This window comes from Pan paniscus, chromosome 6, assembly GCF_029289425.2.
Source record: "Pan paniscus chromosome 6, NHGRI_mPanPan1-v2.0_pri, whole genome shotgun sequence".
In the NCBI taxonomy this organism is placed as follows: Eukaryota; Metazoa; Chordata; class Mammalia; order Primates; family Hominidae; genus Pan; species Pan paniscus.
In genome coordinates this window covers 157,909,706-157,929,252 of record NC_073255.2, presented here as the reverse complement: position 1 = coordinate 157,929,252, position 19,547 = coordinate 157,909,706, and the positions used below count along the sequence as shown (strand labels likewise).

Here is a 19,547-nt window from a genome sequence, read left to right as displayed (position 1 = left end):
TGGACCTCACTTCACTTTTATCATCACACAGACTAATGGTTTTAAATTCATGTTACTATTCTGCTGACTGGGGAGACTCCTGGCAGTTTATTTTCAATGACAGATCTTATGACCATTTTCATTAAGCTCTAAAATTACAAAGCTCTAATGTGATTAGTAATCTTAATTTGAGCCAGTGTCCTCTCTTTGTTCATTATAAGGTTATTGACAATTCTACAACATCTCCAACAAATTTGAACCAACTTCTGTTGTGAATATCTATGTTGTTTACATAATAAAGTCTTGGTTCATAAAGCTTCAAATTATTCCTGTTATAGAGTGACAGTTATCTACATGTATCATTTAGAATCTGTGTTTCCTTAAGAATACTTATTAGGTTAGGCTGTAAGTGCTTTGCCTAAATACATCAAAAGGTGCTATTGATATGATTAAGAAAACATAAAGTTGAAATGAGACTGCCTGAGTTTGCATCTTGGTCGTTTTATTAGCTAGGAGGTCTTAGACAAGTTTTATAACCTCTCTGTGCCTCAGTCTCCTCATCTGTAAAGAATGGACATAAATAAACATGTAAGCACTTGGGATGGTGCCTGGCAAGCAGTAAGGAGATGTAAGTGTGAGCTATTATTATTTGTCATTTATACCTTTAAAATGTCTTCAGGATCTAGCCACAGCTCACCACCCCATTGCTTTTCTGCTAGCCCACGTCCCTCTCATCTCACACCTACATTATTACAATAATTAGTCTCCCTGTTTTGGTCTTTGCTTGCTGGATAGCTTACTTCGACAAAACAATCAAGGCAATCCTGTAAAAATGCCAATGGACTCATGTCATCTGTCATCTGCGTGCTCAGAATCATCCAATTACTCTCCACTTAACAAGAGTAAAAGCCTGCAGTCCTTACGACGGTTCCAATGGCCCCATCGCTGAGCTTCCCCAGCTCCAGGTACCTCTCTGCCCTCACCACCTACTACATTCACTCTACTTCAGTCACATGGAACTCCTTACGTTCCTCAAACAACCAAGACTTTCTCCCTTTACTGTAGGCCTATTGTTCCTCTCCTCTGAGTCTTGGTGGATTTACCCCAGACACTGGCATGGGGAGTGCCCTGTCTTCCAGGCCTTACTCAAATGTCACTTTCTTGGTGATCTTAAACTCAATCCCCCAATATTTTGTCTCCTTGCTTTATTTTTCTCCTTAGTGCTCTTTACCATCTATCATATTATTACTTAGCGACTATTTTCCCCCGTCTACCCATAAATGTCTAAGCTTCCCAGTAATATATATTTTGTCTGTATTGTTTAATTGCTATCTTCCCAGCACCTAAAGTAGAGCTAAATAAATATGTTTAATAAATAATTGTAGAAACAGTGAAGGGATAGATGAATAAATGAATGAATGAATGAGTCAATAAAACCAAGAATAAAGTTACTGAGACATTCTGCAAGTCAAGCCTCTCAGGCCTTTTGTGGCCTTCATCTTGATAAATGGTATTTGTGTAAATTTAGTGTAAAGCCATTATCCTAAGTGAATTAAGTCAGAAACAGAAAATCAAATACTGCATGTTCTCACTTATAAGTAGGAGCTAAACACTGGGTACTCATGGACATAAAGATCACAGTGAGTGAAATTGGGGACTTGCAGAGGAGAAGTGGGGGGCAAGGGTTAAAAAGGGTACTATGCTCAGTACCTGGGTGACAGGATAAATCATACCCCAAACCTCAGCATTATACAGTATACCCATGTAACAAAACTACACATGTACTCCTGAATCTAAAATAAAAGTTGAAATTATTATAAAAAATAGAGGCTGGGCACGGTGGTTCACACGTGTAATCCCAGCACTTTGGGAGGCTGAGGCAGGTGGATCAAGAGGTCAGAAGTTCGAGAACAGCCTGACCAACATGATGAAACCTCATCTCTACTAAAAATACAAAAAAATTAGCTGAGTCTGGTGGCGTGCACCTGTACTCCCAGATTCTCAGGAGGCTGAGGCAGGAGAATCGCTTGAACCTGGGAGGTGGAGATTTCAGGGAGCCGAGATTGCGCCATTGCACTCCAGCCTAGGCAGCAGAATGAGACTCCATCTCAAAAAAAAGAAAAAAGAAAAAATAGAGAGCATGTGTTGTATATTTCAAATAACGAGAAGAGAGGACTTGAAATGTTTTTATCACATAGAAATAATAAATACTCAAGGTTTTGAGTAGCCTATATACTCTGACTTGATTATTGCACATATTATGCATGAAACAAAATATCACATGTACCTCATAAATATGTACAAACATGATGTATGAATTTTTTAAAAGTGAAGCAGGTATAAAGAGAATTAGAGAGCAAACCAAGAGGTTTAACCCATGACAAATAGAAGTTCCAGAAAGTAAAAAGAGGAAAGGGAATGGAGAAATGATTAGAGAAATAATGTAAGAACATATCCCAGAGGAGATTTGAAAACGTACAATGGTAAATGTTATTGACACTTTCATTGTCACTATTTTAGCTAAAGTTTTATAAGAATTAGGAGAACACAGTAAAGCATAAAAAGGGGATGTGGAGAGAGAATGGAAAAGGTACTGAGTGTGGGATAAAGGTTTTAGGACTGTCTGCTAAAGCAGTGATTCACAACTAGCATACTTAAATGAATAGAAAATAATGGTATTGCCTCATCCAACTGCCAAATCAATTCAACTATGAATGTTTGTTGTTTTTTTCTTTTTTAATAAGAATTAACAAGGTAAACTTATTTTAAATAGGAGATTGCCCTTCCCTAAACAGTATTTCTCCTGATGGTAGAATTAACATACATGTATGATAGAATATTTAGTTAAATGTAAAGAGGAAAACAGTAATCACTCATAATTTTTCCAACCAGAAATAAATACCATTCCTAACATTTCAGTTATTCAGTATTTTTCTACACATATTAAAAAACACAATTTGGATTTGGAACATATAAACTGTTTTCTGATTTGCTTATTTTACTCATATTCTGAGCATTTCCATGTGATTAATCATGTATTAATGAGTTTCATATGCATTATTTATTTTTCCAAAATACTTATTTTGGTTCCAATTTTTTACTATAATAAGTAACACTATTATCATAATCATTGTTCAATCCTCTGACCAGAAAGAATAATATGTAAATTCCGAGAAATAGAATTATTAGATAAAACACATTCAAAATTTTGATTTTTTTGTTTCTATTTTTGATTTCTTCTTTTTTGAAATATCCAGGAAACAAGTGTACTTCTATTCATTTCTGGGAGAAATTGTATTTTCTAACAGTTTCCAAAACATCTCTATAAAACAATTGTCTTTAAATAAATGTACTTTATAGGCTTTGCTGCTCAAGTCATTCATTAAAACAAAGTATTGACTATGGGCCTTGTGATCAACAAATAATAGAGTGAATTTTTACTAGCAACAACAGAAAAAAACTGAACTATATGAATGTATAATTATATTTTATATGTATAATTATATACATAATTATTTATTATATCTATATTTTTACACATATAATTATATTTTATGTCACACCTGTAATTTGTATTAGTGTTTGTGTAATATACCCACATTTAGTGTGATTAACTATTGTGATTGCTATGTAAATATTGCTTCACAATCAGATAAAAGCATGAAATAAACGATATGCTTACAGAAAGATTAAAAAATTAATTTACTGTAAAGTAACACTGAAGGCAGGAAATTTCTCATGTGTGACTTTCTCTGTTTTTTAAACAAAAGGAACTGCAACTTGCCACATTTATAGAAACGTTGGGCAGCTTCTTAAAGTTAAAACATTTAAAAAATTTTTAAATTTAAAAGTTTTTAAAGTTTCTTAAAGTTAAACATGTATTTACCAAATGAATCACCCTTAAGATAGAAAAAGTTATATTCATACAGAAACCTGTATGCAAATGTTTATGGCAAGTGTTATTCATTATGGCCATAAACTGGAACAAATCCAGATGTCTTTTAACTTTTGAATGAATAAACAGCCTGTGGTACATCCATAAAATTGAATCTTATTCATCAATAAGAAGGAATAAACTACTAATTGACACAACAGGGATGAATCTTAAATGAGTTTGCTAAGGTGAAATAAGCCAGACCCAAATGCTACAAATTATATGACTCTACTTATATGACCTTCTATTTAAAACAAACAAACAGAAAACAAAAACAAAACAAAAAAACAATAGGGACAGAAAATAAGTCGGTGGTGACTGTTAAGGGTAGGGATTACAGGAGGGGATGACTTCAAAGGTGCAGAACAAGTGAATTTTGGAGATAATGGGGCCATTCTGCCATGACTGACGGGTGAGGATGGATGCATAACTCTATGCATTTGTCAAAACCCATGGAGCTATAAACCACAAATAATGAATTTTACTACATGCAAATTAAAAAAAAAACAACCTCAACCCTGATTTGCAGTGGGGGTGGAGGTTGGGGACTCAAATAATACATAAATTGCAGCAAATGACCCTAACTGTGTTACTGAATGACATAGCCACACTGAAGGGAGTGAGGAGAAAAGATATGCCCTACCTTCAGAAAATAATATTTCGACTGAATACTATTAGACAAAAAGACAAGAAGACCACACACAAAACGTTCACTTTTATTAGTAAAGTTGTTTCTCGCAGGGGTATAGGTTAACAATTCTGAAATTAATGTATGGGTATGCTAGGGTTAAACAATAGGGAAATATGATGTAAATGAGATCCAATTTTCTCACTGTCTGAGAAAGAAGTTACAAATGATGATAGCAGAAGGCTATAATAAACCTTGTGGTGTTGGATGGCAAACACGGGTATGGTAAGAATCAGCTTTTTAATATGTACATATAGAGGCAGACACAGAAATAAATACAAGTGTATGTTTGCATGGATTAGTAGACATACAGACATTTCCAAGCCCTCTCTGCTGAGAGAGCTCAAACTCAATGACACCCTAGTAGCAATGGGCACACCTAGTACCCAGATCTTTGTTTTTAAATATCATTCTGCAATAACAGGAATGGGGTTCCTGGATAAATGGTTAATTCCAGCCTGGGACAGGAAAAATGCAAGATGAATTTGGAGTATCTCTTGGTGCTAAACAGTAAGGAAATGTCCAAGGAAAGAACACATGACATATCAAAAGGGCCAGGAGCCAACATGAATAAGCTCTCAATGACCAAAGCTGGAACAATTTGAGCAACAACAAAAAAATTAATAACAATAGTACTGATTTATAACCTATAGAATACAACAAATATCCATTAGTCCATACTGACATAAATAAATTATTGAATAAATAAATTCGGGAGAAAGACTAGCTTTTCCTTACAGAAGAATTCCAATTAATAATTATGAAAGTAATAAGAGAAATAGAAAATCACCATTAGAACACCAGAATACAAATTGTTGTGAGCAAGATCCACCTCTGGATCCTAAAATTAGAGGGCAAAATTTGAAGAAAAACAGGATCTTTTTACAGTCTCAAAATATTATCTCCCAAGATGTTTATTAATTATATGGGGAAAAATCCAACAAACACCACCTTAGCCAAGTGATCAAGGTGAACATCACCAGTAACAAGAGACAAGGACATCATATGCCCCTTGATATTTTACACTGAGAAGGGTAGACTGCTTCCAAGAAATTCTTGCCAAAGATTCATAACCTTATGAAGAAATCATCAGACCAATCCAAATTGAGGATCATTCCACAAAACACCTGACCAGTACTCTTCAAATATGCCAAGGTCATGAAAGAAAAAAAAAAATTGCATCAGATCGAAGGAGAGTAAGGAGATATGAAAACTCAATGCAATGAAGGGTACTAGATAGGTTCCTAGAGCAGAAAAGGGGCAAACTTTTTTTTAAAGATGCAATCTGAATGATGTTTATAATTGAGTTAACAGTTCGTATCCATATTAATTTCTTAGTTTTGATGAAAGTACCATGGCTATGTAAGATTTAACATTAAAGTAATCTCAGTGAAAGGTATTTGGAAAAATCTTGTATTATTTTTGCAATTTTTCTGTAAGTCTAAAATTATGACAAAATTAAAAATTAAGGCCAGGCACAGTGGTTCACATCTGTAATCCCAGCACTTTGGGAGGTCAAGGTGGGCGGATCACTTGAGGCCAGGAGTTCAAGACCAGCCTGGCCAACATGGCAAAACTCAGTCTCTACTAAAAATTAAAAAAATTAGGTGTGGTGTTGCATGCCTGTAATCCCAGCTACTCAGGAACCTGAGCGTGAGAATCACTTGAACCCAGGAGGCCGCAGTTGCAGTGAGCCAAGATCATGTCACTGCACTCCAGCCTGAGAGACAGAGTGAGACTCTGTCTCCCAAAAACAATAAAAATTTAAATTTTTAAAAGAGAATATCAGCATAACTGACGCTGTACTTTATAATTTCCTTCTCTACCTATTTCACCCATAACCCCCTTCTCGCCTTCTCCATTGCCATCGCTGGCTGATCTGCTCTGTTCTCTTCTCATCACATATTCCACTCGCCTCCAGTGACTCACGCAAACATAAAGCTAGCAAATGTCTTGGAGACTATCCAGTGTCTAATGCCTTCTTATTTCAGGAAAAGATGGTGAAGGCTACAGAGATTAAATAACGTGATCAAAATCCTTTAGCTAGTGAGTGACGGCGCAAGGGTTGACCACGAAAGCCCGAGGAGAGGGGACAAAAGAGTCACGGGAAGAGTTTTCGTGTGACTTCGTGTTGTCCAGGTGCCAACCGTATGTTTTGGGGCTCAGGAAACAAAGTGAAGAACTGAGTTAAATAGAATAATGTTCACCTTGGTCTATACTGAATGAAGTCTAGTTTCAATTCAGATAGGACTGATGAATGCAAGGACTTTGGGCATCTCAAAAATTTTACAGCTGTGGGGAGAGATTTTGCACCCCAGGTTGGGAACATAACTATCACAGGAGCCATCAGTGGCAGCCAAAGTAGTGTGGGGTGTTCCTCAATGCATTTGGTGTAATGGTCTGAAACAGCATACCAAAAACACTGTTTCTAAGTACATGGAAGACACTTGCTAGGGAAATAGATGGGAAAGCTTTTTTTTTTTTCTTTCATAATTGAGATTTTATTGGATGTGGATCAGTACAGACACTTAAACTTGTACACAATTCTTAACATACATACCGAAAATCTAAAAAGCCATGTATTGTAATTCTTTTTTAAAGTTATTCCAGCGACTTTCCAGCTTAAAATTTGGAAGCAAATTTTCCTTAAGAGGCTATCAATATCTTCACATGTTGATAAGCTGTTACATACATTTCACCAATTCACAACTGAATAGCATATACCCTACATATTCAAATTTTTAATCTTTCACAGCATAACAAAGTTATTAGGAAAACAGGACTACCACAACCACAGATCTTACAGAGTGCACACAATTCTGACAGGGAGAAGCCAGGATCAAAGAGTGGTTTTCTTTAGAAAACAATTCTACTAAAAAACAGCAAGGGAATAGAAGTAATTTAAAATGTTCAAGACATTAAATGCAGGACTGACTTCATATTTCCATTTAATATGCTTTGTTTTATAGGATATAAAAACTAACCCCCCATCTATGGAATGTTAAGCTGACACCCGAGACAGTCAAGGCCTCCCATAATTCAATATCCCACACTATTTTCTGGTTGTGCCAAAAAAATAAACAACCAGCAAATGATTTTACCTCCAAAAAAAAAAAAAAAAGCATTTACACTTAAAAAATGGGATGAGGTGGGATTCCCTCCTTCTTAAAAATGTTTCTAGAGCTACTAAAAAACTTGCATTTACAAAATAATTGATAAAAATATTTCTCTGGATTGTACAAGAAGGGAGTCAGAGACTGCTGATAAGACATGGTATACTGTATTAATCAGACTTGGTTTCTTTCTCTCCTGCTTCATCAGAGGCTGGACTCTCCTCAGTTTTCATTTCCCCGTTTTCTGCAGGTAAATCTTCTTTAGTTTCTTGGTTTGCCACTTTGGCCTGTTTTCCCTTTGCTCTCCTTTTCCCTTTTGTTTGCACATTTTTGCCTGAAGATTTATCCTTCGCTGCTGCCTTTTTCAGCTTCGCTTCCACTTTTGCAGGAGCAGGTTTAGCTGACAACTGCGCCAATCTCCTCTTGGGCTCTTCCTTGATGGTCCCTTCATGACCTTCTTCTTGGGCATCCTGGTGACAAGGAGGGTGCGTGCCAGGTGCCTGCAGGCCTCATCGCACCGAGAGCCTTCGCCAAGCTGGGCTGCCTGGCCGCTGCCGCTCCTCCCGCCGCCTGAGCTGCTGAGACCCACCAGAAAGCTACTTAAGACAACCTGTGGCCGGGCACGGTGGCTCACACCTGTAATCCCAGCACTTTGGGAGGCCGAGGCGGTGGATCACCTGAGGTCAGGAGTTCAAGACCAACCGGCCAACATCGTGAAACCCCGTCTCTACTAAAAATACAAAAAATTAGCTGGGTGTGGTGGCAGATGCCTGTAATCCCAGCTGCTCCAGAGGCTGAGGCAGAAGAATTGCTTGAACCTGGGAGGCGGATGTTGCAATGAGCTGAGATCGCGCCATTGCACTCCAGCCTGGGCAACAAGAGTGAAACTCCATCTCAAAAAACAAACAAACAAACAAAAAAACCTATATTGCCCCCAAAATACCAATACTAATGCCAATGTGACCTCATTTGTCCTCATTAGCTGGTGAAGCCTGATGTGCATTTGCGGACGACAAAGAAAAAAATAAACCATGTGATAAGTATAGAATTTGAGATATGCATGAGGATTTGTATGAGTATATAGCGAGAGAAAGGCAAGGAAGCCCTGCCTAAAATCCAGGTAAGCAGAATAAAGGTTGTAAGTACAGAGAATAGATAACAGATCTGAGAAATATTTAGAGGATAAATCCCATAGTATTTGCAATTGTAGATGACAAGGAAGAGGAAGGGCTCAAGGATGAAGGCCAGATTTCTATCTTAGGAGATGACAGAGTGGGTGATTCCACTTATAACCAACAAAACAGAAGCTTTGGAGCTTTTGAGGTGATAGTGGTGCTGAGTGTAACAGATTTAAGCAGCTGATTTGAAGGCAAGGGAACACATCAAGGTTTCTCAACCTTGCCACTATGAACATATTTGGCCACACAAGTATTTGTTGTGGGCATTATACAATATTTAGCAGCATCCTTGGCTTTAACCTATAGATGCCAGTACCAAACATCCCCCCAGATGTGACAAAACCAAAACTATCTCTAGGCATTGCCAAATATTACTAGAAGAGACAAATCTTTCCCTGGTTGAAAATCACTGAGGCAAAGAGGACTGAGAAAGAGCATTCCAGGCAGACAAAACAGTAAGAATAAAGGTATGTGACAAAACAGCACAGGCATTTAGGGAACAGTAAGCAGTTTCATATCACTTGCAGCATGACAGCCAGTTAGAAACAGGTAAGAAAAGGGTACTGTTAGGCAAAAGCCACTCACAAAAAACCTTGAATAGCTTATTGTGCTAAATATTCACCACTTGGCCCTCCAGGTCTCTGCCACCTGCTCTGTCCCCCAGGAGGCTGACGTTTGTGGGTGGCATCACAGAGAATCTCTTGCCCTTTGACCAGCAGTTAGCTCGGACCAATGGGAGGCACTGGCAAGAGATTGGAGGGTAGCAGTAGAGAGAGGTGGGGTGTTTATCCCCAGGGCTCCCTCTCTGCAGGTCTGTGATATGGCAAAAGCTACACTCCCCTAAGTTTACCACACCTTTCCAAGGACATCTCCTTCTTGGTTGCAGCTCTCATTGGATTCTAGCTATGCCCTTCCTTCTACACATCCCTCTTACGACCCAGTGTGGTGAAACTTTTATAATGTTGCTAGTTCCCAAGTGCCTCACTAGGCCTTTTAGTTTCTTTTTCCCTGCCAAAACCTCTGTAAATAGTTTCTTTATTAGTTTGTCTTCAGATACACCTTTATGAGTATGGCATTTGATTCTTCCTGGAAGCCTAATACAAAGCAAATACTAAGACTTTATTCTAGGGTTGATGAGAAGCCATTCAAGATTGTAAGCATAGATGTAAAAAGGCTAGTTCACCATTTTATATTTTTCATCTCAAAACTGTGAGTAGGATAGATTTCAGGGGTAAAATATTTGCTTCAGAAAAACCATTGAGCAAGATTTAGCAATAAACCAGGTAAGAGATGATGATTATCTGACCAGAATAAAGGTAGTAAATACAGAGAATGGATGGCAGATGTGAGAAATGTTTAGAGATAGGCCTGGCATGGTGGCTCAGGCCTGTAATCCCAGCACCTTGGGAGGCCGAGGCAGGTAGATCACATGAGGCCAGGAGTTCGAGACCAGCCTGGTCAACACAGCAAAACCCCGTCTCTACTAAAAATATAAAAATTAGCCAGGCGTGGTGGTACACATGTGTAATCCCAGCTACTTGGTGGCTGAGGCCCAATAATTGCTTGAACCTGGGAGGCAGAGGTTGCAGTGAGGTGAGATCACGCCATTGCACCCCAGCCTGGGTGACAGAGGGAGACTTTGTCTCAAAAAAACGAAACAAAAACAAGAACAGAAGAAAAAAAAAGACATGTTAAGAGGTTAAATTCAGTAGTATTGGCAATTAATAGAAGGTCAATGCCAAGGAAGAGGAAGGAAGGGCTCAAGGGTGATGGCCCTTCTATCGTAGGAGATGACAAAGTGGGTAATTTCTGTCTTGGGAGATGACAGACTGGGTGATTCTGCTTACAACAAACAAAACAGAAGCGCTGAAGCTTCTGAACACAAGAGCAGGAGAGAATTTACTGAGGAAAAGAATGAGTCAGTTTTCGCCAGGTTGAGTTTGATATGTCTGTGGGACATCCAGGTGCAGATGTTCAGCAGCCTGTTGCATATTCAAGCCTAAAGCCTGGAAACGTGCTCTGTACCTAGGTAGATTTCGGAATCTCAACTACAAATGGTTGTTGAAATTTCAGGATTGGTGTTAGGGAACACAGGGATTCAAAGAATGGGCAGAGAAAAGTTGGTCGTAAAGAAAACAGAGGAGGAATGGTCAGAAATGTACATGGAGTCACAAAGGCGTGTGCTCAGCCCAAATGCCAAAAAAGTGAAGAGTTAGAAGACAGGAGTTATCCCCAGCAGTTTGGGAGGCCGAAGCGGGCGGATCGCGAAGTCAGGAGATCGAGACCATCCTGGCTAACACGGTGAAACCCCGTCTCCACTAAAAAATACAAAAAAATTAGCCGGGCGTGGGACTGCAGGCGCCCGCTACCACCGGAGGCTGAGGCAGGAGAATGGCGTGAACCCAGGAGGCGGAGCTTGCAGTGAGCCGAGATCGCGCCACTGCACTCCAGCCTGGGCGATAGAGCAAGATTACGTCTCAAAAAAGAAGAAGAAGAAGAAGGAGAAGGAGAAGGAGAAGGAGAAGGAGAAGAAAGGTGCTATCTAGATGGCAAATTGTAGGAATATCAAGTGATCTGGGTACAATACTCCATCTCCAGTTAGGGGCTGTATAAGAGCTATTGGATTTGTCACTTTTCGTACAGATTCGTTATAGGTATCAACAACATGTAAATTTTCCAGCACAGTGATTAACACATGGTAAACATTGGATATTTTTTAGTTAAGTTTTCTAAAACCATTTACAAAAGTTCACACGATATAAACAGTAAGTACTAAATGTCAATTTTAAAATGTAATTAGAAATTTTATAAATTTTATTGTAACTTATGATACCAACTTAAGTTAGAAAAAAAATTAGAAAAGGCATCTAAAAAATAAAGACTTTACCACTTCGGTGAACAAGTGGTCAGATTAAGCAACACTTCATAGGCTGCAGACTTCTAGATAAAGTTGGGTCTTACTGAGTAAAACAACAATATCTGCAGCAGCTGAAGCTGAGGGAGATCTTATCAAACAAAAAGTGGTGACTATTTTATGGTAAAGTATATAAGGCATGGCCAGTTGGAAGATTCTCCATAGATACAATGACTCTAATTCTTTAAGACTCTTAAACATTATAGACCAGGAAATGCCAGTGTTAATATCTGTAGGGCTGATAAAATCTGTGCACATCTTGAGAGTATTTACCTTTTGATGTAAACCTAACTGGCACATGACTTCCTTGGATATACAGGGTGTTCCTTCTGCTTTCTTAGAAGACAGGCAAATGAGCAGATCCCAAGAGCCCAGATCACCTAAAAGCAAAAGAATATTCAAAACAAATAAGTTTTCATCAGATATTTTAAAAGCAATATTTAATTCTTCAGATTAAAAAATGTAATTATTTAAATTCTGAAACACAAGTAAATGATCTCAAATATACTTAAGATAAAATGTCAGTAAAATAACTAAAATTCAACTTTTTAAATTTTGGAAGTTCTAGTATTTTTATATTTAGTATTTTATTCTATAGAAAATGTAATTGTCTATATTATACATATTATAAAATTCATTTAAAAGACATTATAAAATTCATTTAAAAGATTGAAATTAGAATACCTTAAATCACTTATTTTAAAAATTAATAAAGTCTTTTTTTGTAGATTTGGGAGAAAAAATAATAAAATCTTTTAAGATAGAAGAAAGCTGTGAAATCAAATAATGATAAGAAGTGAAAACATCAAATATTTTGTTCTGGGCTTAGGTCTTCCCACTGTTTTTCATAGATTTACACGTCAAACATCAAATTTACTTTTGTGATGTTTCATAAAAGAAAGTGTTGTAATAGAGAGAAAATTAAATTCAATGAAAATAAAAATGACAGGTTTTGCATAAAAGAAATTTGTAATATAGTTATACATAGCAGAGTTCAGTTCAAACTATGGAGTATAACACAGACAAAAGCAAATGATATTTCAGCTATTTCACCAAGGACGAAGCTCTTTGCCAATAAATCATAGTAACTTGACAAAATAATCTCAGAAGGGTACATTCTTGCCTAATCTCTAAACATTTTAAAGTTAACATTTGTGTGTATACATGGGTTTATTTTTCTTTATTCACTTTGATTTATATATATTGCTATATATCTATATATCTATATCTACATATAGATATAGATCACATGCCCTACATATAATTGGTGCTTTAAAAATATTTCTTGACTAATGCATGAATAACTACCCCTTGAGAGCATGGTAAACACATTACCTCATGGAGAAAAAACAACAATAAAAGCAACAGAAGAAATGTATTTCAATTTTTAATGTTATTCAAAGACAATATAGAAATAGGTATCTCAAAAATAACCAGGAAAAAACCCCTCTGGGTAATGTCTAAATGAATTGATATTACTTAGGAAATAGTCCTCATTTTGGATGAAAATCCAATTTAAAAAACAAACAATTTCTGTATACTTTCTCTCTTTTGTTGATCAGTCCTGAGATAAATATTCTGAGTAATTATTTATGCCAGACCTCACCAGTCATCTCCTGCATTAGGTCTAGTAGCTTCTAAAAGGCTACAAAGTAACCAACTTCTTTAAATACCTAGCTTTTCAAATTTTTCAAAAGAATTTCTCACTTGACAAGCATAATATTTCCAAAGAAAGGCTTTATGAGAAAAGTATTAATAAGGAAGAGGGATCTATGAAAATTAGAAATGAAATTTCACTCCCCACCAATCAAGTCGTTTTCAGTTTCACAAATCTTGTGCTGTCTGGGCTACTGGTTCCTCTGTTTTTAATTGTCCTGTTGCTGGAAGGGAAACCTTTCTGCCAAACAAGGAATCCAGGCAATTGAACTCAAGCTCTTATCCTAGAACTTCTCTGCTTGATGTATCTCAAGATGCTGGAAGACAGCACAATAAGGCAAAGGAGCAAGGAGAGGTGCAGCAGTTGATTTGGGGATGAGAGAAATCTCATCGTGCAGCAACCATCAGGCCTTAGGCTTGTAAGATCTACCCTGCTCCATACACTCTCACTTTCAAGAAAAGTTCCCATAGATTCCTATAGACAAAACCAAATACTATATGATGAATCCAATACTTTATTTTAAAAGTGCACCTGGCTTTTTCATCCCAAACTTTTTTATTTGGATTCAAAGCGAAACACAAAGACTGTTTCATTCTATATCATTTCTAGCCCAGGAAATACTAGAACCCTAGAAGAAACCTCCTGTCATATGATTCCCAACTAAATATTTTAAGAAGATAAGGATATGCACAGAGGGATTTCAAATCATGACCTGCAGTGTTTTGGTCTCAGAGTAAGTTTTATATTCCTCTACGTCTAAAGCATACCCTTCTTCACTATTCAAGGCACATGCATAAATTCTAGAGTTGATAGAAATATATATTTAAGCTATAAATGTTTAAAATGGGAAGACACATTTAAATAATTCAAAGCATTGAATTTATAAAGAACCTTCTGTGAACAGAACATTGTACTCAAAGTATGAAAGTAAATAGCAAAAAAAAAAAAAAAAAGAGCAGAAAATCACTGCTCTCAGCAATCTCTTTGAGGGGTCTAAACATTAAAAACAAAGTAGGAGAAAGTAAGATAACTTACAAAGCATTACACAGCTTTTTGCCATTCATAAGGATGACCACCTCATCCCTCAAAGATATTTAATTAATATTTTAAATTAATAATTTAAAAATACTGTATAGTCCACAAATCTCCTCTTAAAATGAAGTAAAGTGTAACTGAAATTTCAAGTAATATCTTCATACACCTTCTTCCCAAATGCTTGCTAGCACGGTCTAAAAATGCTGATTGTTTCCTCTCAAAACCCCCACTGTTACCCGCATTGAATCCCACTTCAATGTCCCCAAAGCTATTTCCTAGTTAAACATTTAGTAGACCTTTTCACTTTGTCTTCATTTCTATTTCCAACATTAGAAGTCAGCTCCCTCCCCTGCTTTCCAAAGCCCTTTTTCTTTTTTTAATGAAGTTTCACTTGTTTCATGAGAGCTACTATGTATTAAAATTTAGTTAAAGAAACCCTAAAGCCACATTGAAATGTAGAAACTGGGCAGAGATCAAAGTGCTTTCACTAGCTAAGTAAATCACATTGAGAAGTTAGCGTTGGAGCATTTGGGATACAAATTTGTACCTCAGCACAATTACAAATTACTATATATTGTGGGGCTTTGGAGCCAAATTTCACAGCTGAAAGCATGAGCATTTAGGAGGCAAATGCCCAAGGTCTCCAGCAGAGATTGCAAACTAAAAGCACACAGGCAAGTCAAGCCCTCAGACGGGATACATTTGGCCTGCACAGCGTTTGTTTTGTTTTTGTTTTAAGTATTTGCCAAAATGCAAATGTCAGCACAATTCACATAGAAAATTCCAATTTCAGCCTTTATTTGAAAACTTGGAAGCTCTGGTAACACTGGGTCCATATCCTACAAGGCAGTGACTGGCTGGAGCCACTTCCCACATGTTCTCCAGTTTGCCATGGTCTCTTACCCCCACACCTGGCCCTAACTCTGCTTGGGCTCTGTCTCTGGTAGCAGCACACCATTCTAGACCTGGCATAAAATAGAGTGTTCCAGGTTTCCATGATTTTGCCATTTGACAAATTGATGTTTCATGTATTAGCTTTTAATGAATTAGAGTTGTTCATTAGATAAATTGGTTTTATTAAGATAACATTAGGTAAACTGCTATTTGGTTAATTGGTCCTAGAGGGATGTTTGAATATACCCTTTGATCTCTAGATTTATCATGCTATTCCATAAGATTGGGGAAGGTCATTCAATTCCAAGGACATTTTGTTGGTTACATTAAAGGTGGCAAGGGCTGCAACTTAGCCTCTTAGGGTTCCTTCCTTTCAGAGCCTGGAAAAATCAAGAGTGGTCTCTGATCATCTTTTTTTTCCTTCCATCTCTTCTTCCCAGTTGGAGTGCAAAAGTGGCCCAGAATCTGCTCCTACCTGGGCCTTGCCTCATCTCTTTTTCATTCACACTCTCTCGTTAAACTTTTTTCCATGTTGAGCCTGTCTCAAGGCTGTTGCCATACTTGTAAATGGCCTAGGACAGGCTCTTTCTAAGCACTGGAGTAAATGCTCATTGTTTATGTCTTTCTTGATGTGCCTTTTCTGCACTGAGAAGGTTGACATTAGAGTAAGAAGTGCTAAGACATCAGATTTGTGTTAGCTGAAAACAGGCAAAGCCCCTGGTCAATTTGGGTGGTGACTTCTTAGGTTCTCCTTGCATGGGGAAAAGGACAACTCTATATGATTTAGCCTTGCTCTTTAGAATACTGCATTAAGATTTGGGGGCCAAAGCCACTACAAATAAATTAGTAGTAGAAATAGTAGTAACAATGATGTGAACAGCTAATAGTTCTTCAGAACTTACAATGTGCCAAATATTGTTCCACATATTTGTATTATCTCATTTATCCTATACAACAATCTATTTGATATGATTATTCTATTTTTTACAGGCACAGAAAGGTTAAATAACTTGCCCAACTTCTCCCTTCCAGTTAGTGGTGGGAAGAGAATTTGGATACAAACAACTAGCTCTAGTGGCCATGTTCTTGAACATTACACCATTATCTCCTTTGAAAACAGGGAAGCAACAAAGAAATTTAGCTATTGATGCCTTACATGTATTAATTTATGTAATATTTCCAACAACCCTGTGGAGTAGAAACAATTATTACATGTTATTACATGTGCTTTACAAGTGAGGAAACAGACACAGGAATTATCCAGCTCTAGCCTTTCTCTCTCACTGTCCGGTGCATCTGTTTTTCTTTGGAAGCTCAGAGGAAGAAATAACTACAGCAGGTATAACTCAGGTATCCCTAGACCCTCACCTGAGTATCGTGCCCCATCATACTATTGGCAATACCACTGGTAATCAAAGTTAAATCTTCCTATATAAAAGGAGCTAGTACTTACCTCGCAGGTACTCAGGAACTAGAAATATGTACTTGGCCTCTACCTATTTTTGAAAATATATCCTTAAAACTTTCTTAGTTTTTTTTTTTTAACAATTAAAATTATTTCTTTCCCTGTTGCGGAGAAACCAGAACTTCCTGATCAGGCTTACCAAGGTCTTAAATAGAAAGGTCATAGGGCATAATTCTAGGAAAACAGGATGTGGATGCTCCAGTCCCCATCTCAGAATGTGAAAAACCTACAGGCACCTCCCAAACACGTGGAAGCAAAGCTGCTGATAACATGAATCACTATCATGCCTTCATAGTGTTAACTCTGGAAAAGATGAAAACTTCTCAGACAATTTTGGAAGGAGACGTCAGGGTCCAGATCAATTAATTCTGATATAAAATGGCACTGGCTATAGTTTTTATCCTTCTCTAAGTGTTCTCAGAAACCAGCTAACATCTGTTCATGTTAAAAGTAAGAGCAATTTTTAGAGGTTTTTGTTTTGTTTGGTTTTAAAATGAAGCATCTGCCCTAAGGAGCGAAGCTGCCTTTAGAATAGCTCCAGTTTCTCATAGACAGGCTGCCATAAAGCAAACACTCATTTCCTGGCTCACAAATGACCTCCTTCGCTGATAACATCTGCAAGATCCATAATTTAATCCAGAGAACAACAGAGAAATCTGAGATAGCATCGTTCATATTAGCATCAAATGCTGTTTATTCTCAAGGAAGGACAACTTTAATTTTCTGGCACACGTAATAAAAATCTAAGAATATTAAGTCTATTCCTGCTTTATTCTTCTCCACAGTGTTTACCACCATCTCACAGATTATATATATATATATATTTTTTTTTTCTGTATTTGTTTATTATGGTTCCCCCAATTTGAAAATCTGCTCCATGACGGCAGAGACTGTATCTATTTTGTTTACTGCTAAATTCTCAGTACCTACAATAGTGACTGAAATGTAAAGCATTTGCCACATATTTGTAAAATGTATACATGAGTGAATCAGTGAATAACTGCATGTGAACAGCAAACAATTATAATTAAATCAAAAGCAAGTATATTGAAATTCTATTCTATAAGTTAAAAATAGAATAATAGTAAGAAAAACATTAGTTTTTTCAAAAGGAAATAAATATAATTTTGGTTCTTAGCTGATAAGGATAAAAGAGGAGGAATAAACATGAGAAGAACAAAGTTAATAATTCATTGTGCTTGAATTATACAAACAAATGGGAGATTCCAGTGCTTTACATATTGGAAATTTTCTGTAAACACACATTAATTTGAGGCAGAACAGATTTATAAAGTATAGTTTGGAAAATAAACATGTCCAAGAGCTTCTAGAATACAAAGCTACAAAAGCCAAGCCTCATTTACTTATTCACAATATTAAACTATCATATTCCATAAGGATACAACAAGGATGATTTCCTGAGTTTTTTTCCTTTAAGGTGAAGTACTAAAGGTGTTTAATTTTTTAGTAATTCATAATATTCCTTTATAATATAATATGTGAGGATATTTTATCTGTTCACTGTTCATTTGTATTACCCTTCTTTTCACAACTAAATTATAAAATCTCTATTAAATAACAAAGTATTTACCTGTATCCATCCTTTATCAGGATTAGTGCATAGTATTATGTTCATGAATACATTTTTAGCTTATTGATGATAAATTAGGGTCTATACTTGATTCCACTACAAGATTAGTTGGATATAAGTTAATCATTGCAAATTCCTCTATCTTTTCCCAAATTTCTCAAGTTGCATTAACCAATTCCTTACTCTGCACTTTTCATGTAGGAGATCTATGGAACAGTACCACAGCACCCATAATTAATTTTATTTATGATTGTTCTTTAAGGACAAGAAACAGTCACCTTATTGTTTCTAACACTGATTATAGTAGACACTTAGTAGATGTTTACTGGGTTGACTATTTTAATTTTCGGAATTAAATTTAAGAGAAATCGTATGTACGGAAGCTTGAGATCCTGAATGAACTATACAACATGGCTACAAAATCTAAACAAATCTGGTCTCTTCACCTCAAGTGGCTGGTCATGGGTGTTTACTTGCTATGCTTCTGGCTCCATATCCTTTAAGGGTTAATGAAAACGTTATGTTACACAACAGAGAAATTCTAAACCATTCTCTCCATGAATGGCCTAAACCCATACCAGGGATCAGGCTTTCCTGTCCTAATGTCTACCCTCTTTCTGCCCAACAAGAGGTTGTAAAGATCAATGAGATATAATAGTATCTGTGATGAGTTTTGAGCTCCCCAAATTTTTCTAAGCTACTCATAGGTTCAAGAAAGTGACATTATCCTTAAATTTTGCAAAAGAAAAGATTTTTGTTGTGAAGAAATTAGCCATTTAAATAAGCATAAAAGGAAATCAGTGAGTTTACTTTTGTGAAATAAATCCTTTAAGAAATGTTCACTTTAGAAGGCTTGCTAAATTTCCCTCCTAGTTTTTTAAAATGATTTTTTTAAAAAGGTGTTCATGCCATTTATGTCATTTTCTTTTGAAGTGTAACTGACTATATACATGTGTGGGTATGCGTGTTTACATTTTTACTGCTTTCAAGACTATTGTCTGTCTGGGACAACACTCTCATTACTGCATTTTACGAAATTTCTAAATGTCTGAAATGCTCAGCAGCTTGAAACACCTTAAAACATATTAACATTGCAACA

The 19,547-nt window shown here is 36.6% G+C and overlaps 1 protein-coding gene across 1 annotated transcript in view; it reads right to left on the bottom strand.

The window, feature by feature from the left end:
• CPED1 (cadherin like and PC-esterase domain containing 1) overlaps nucleotides 1-19,547 on the bottom strand; it is a 312,803-nt gene that overhangs the window by 242,099 nt on the left and 51,157 nt on the right. Inside the window, exon 4 of the mRNA XM_055115335.2 lies at nucleotides 12,080-12,186. Within this exon, the coding sequence (XP_054971310.1) occupies nucleotides 12,080-12,186 (107 nt within the window). The remainder of the gene's footprint in view (nucleotides 1-12,079; nucleotides 12,187-19,547) is intronic.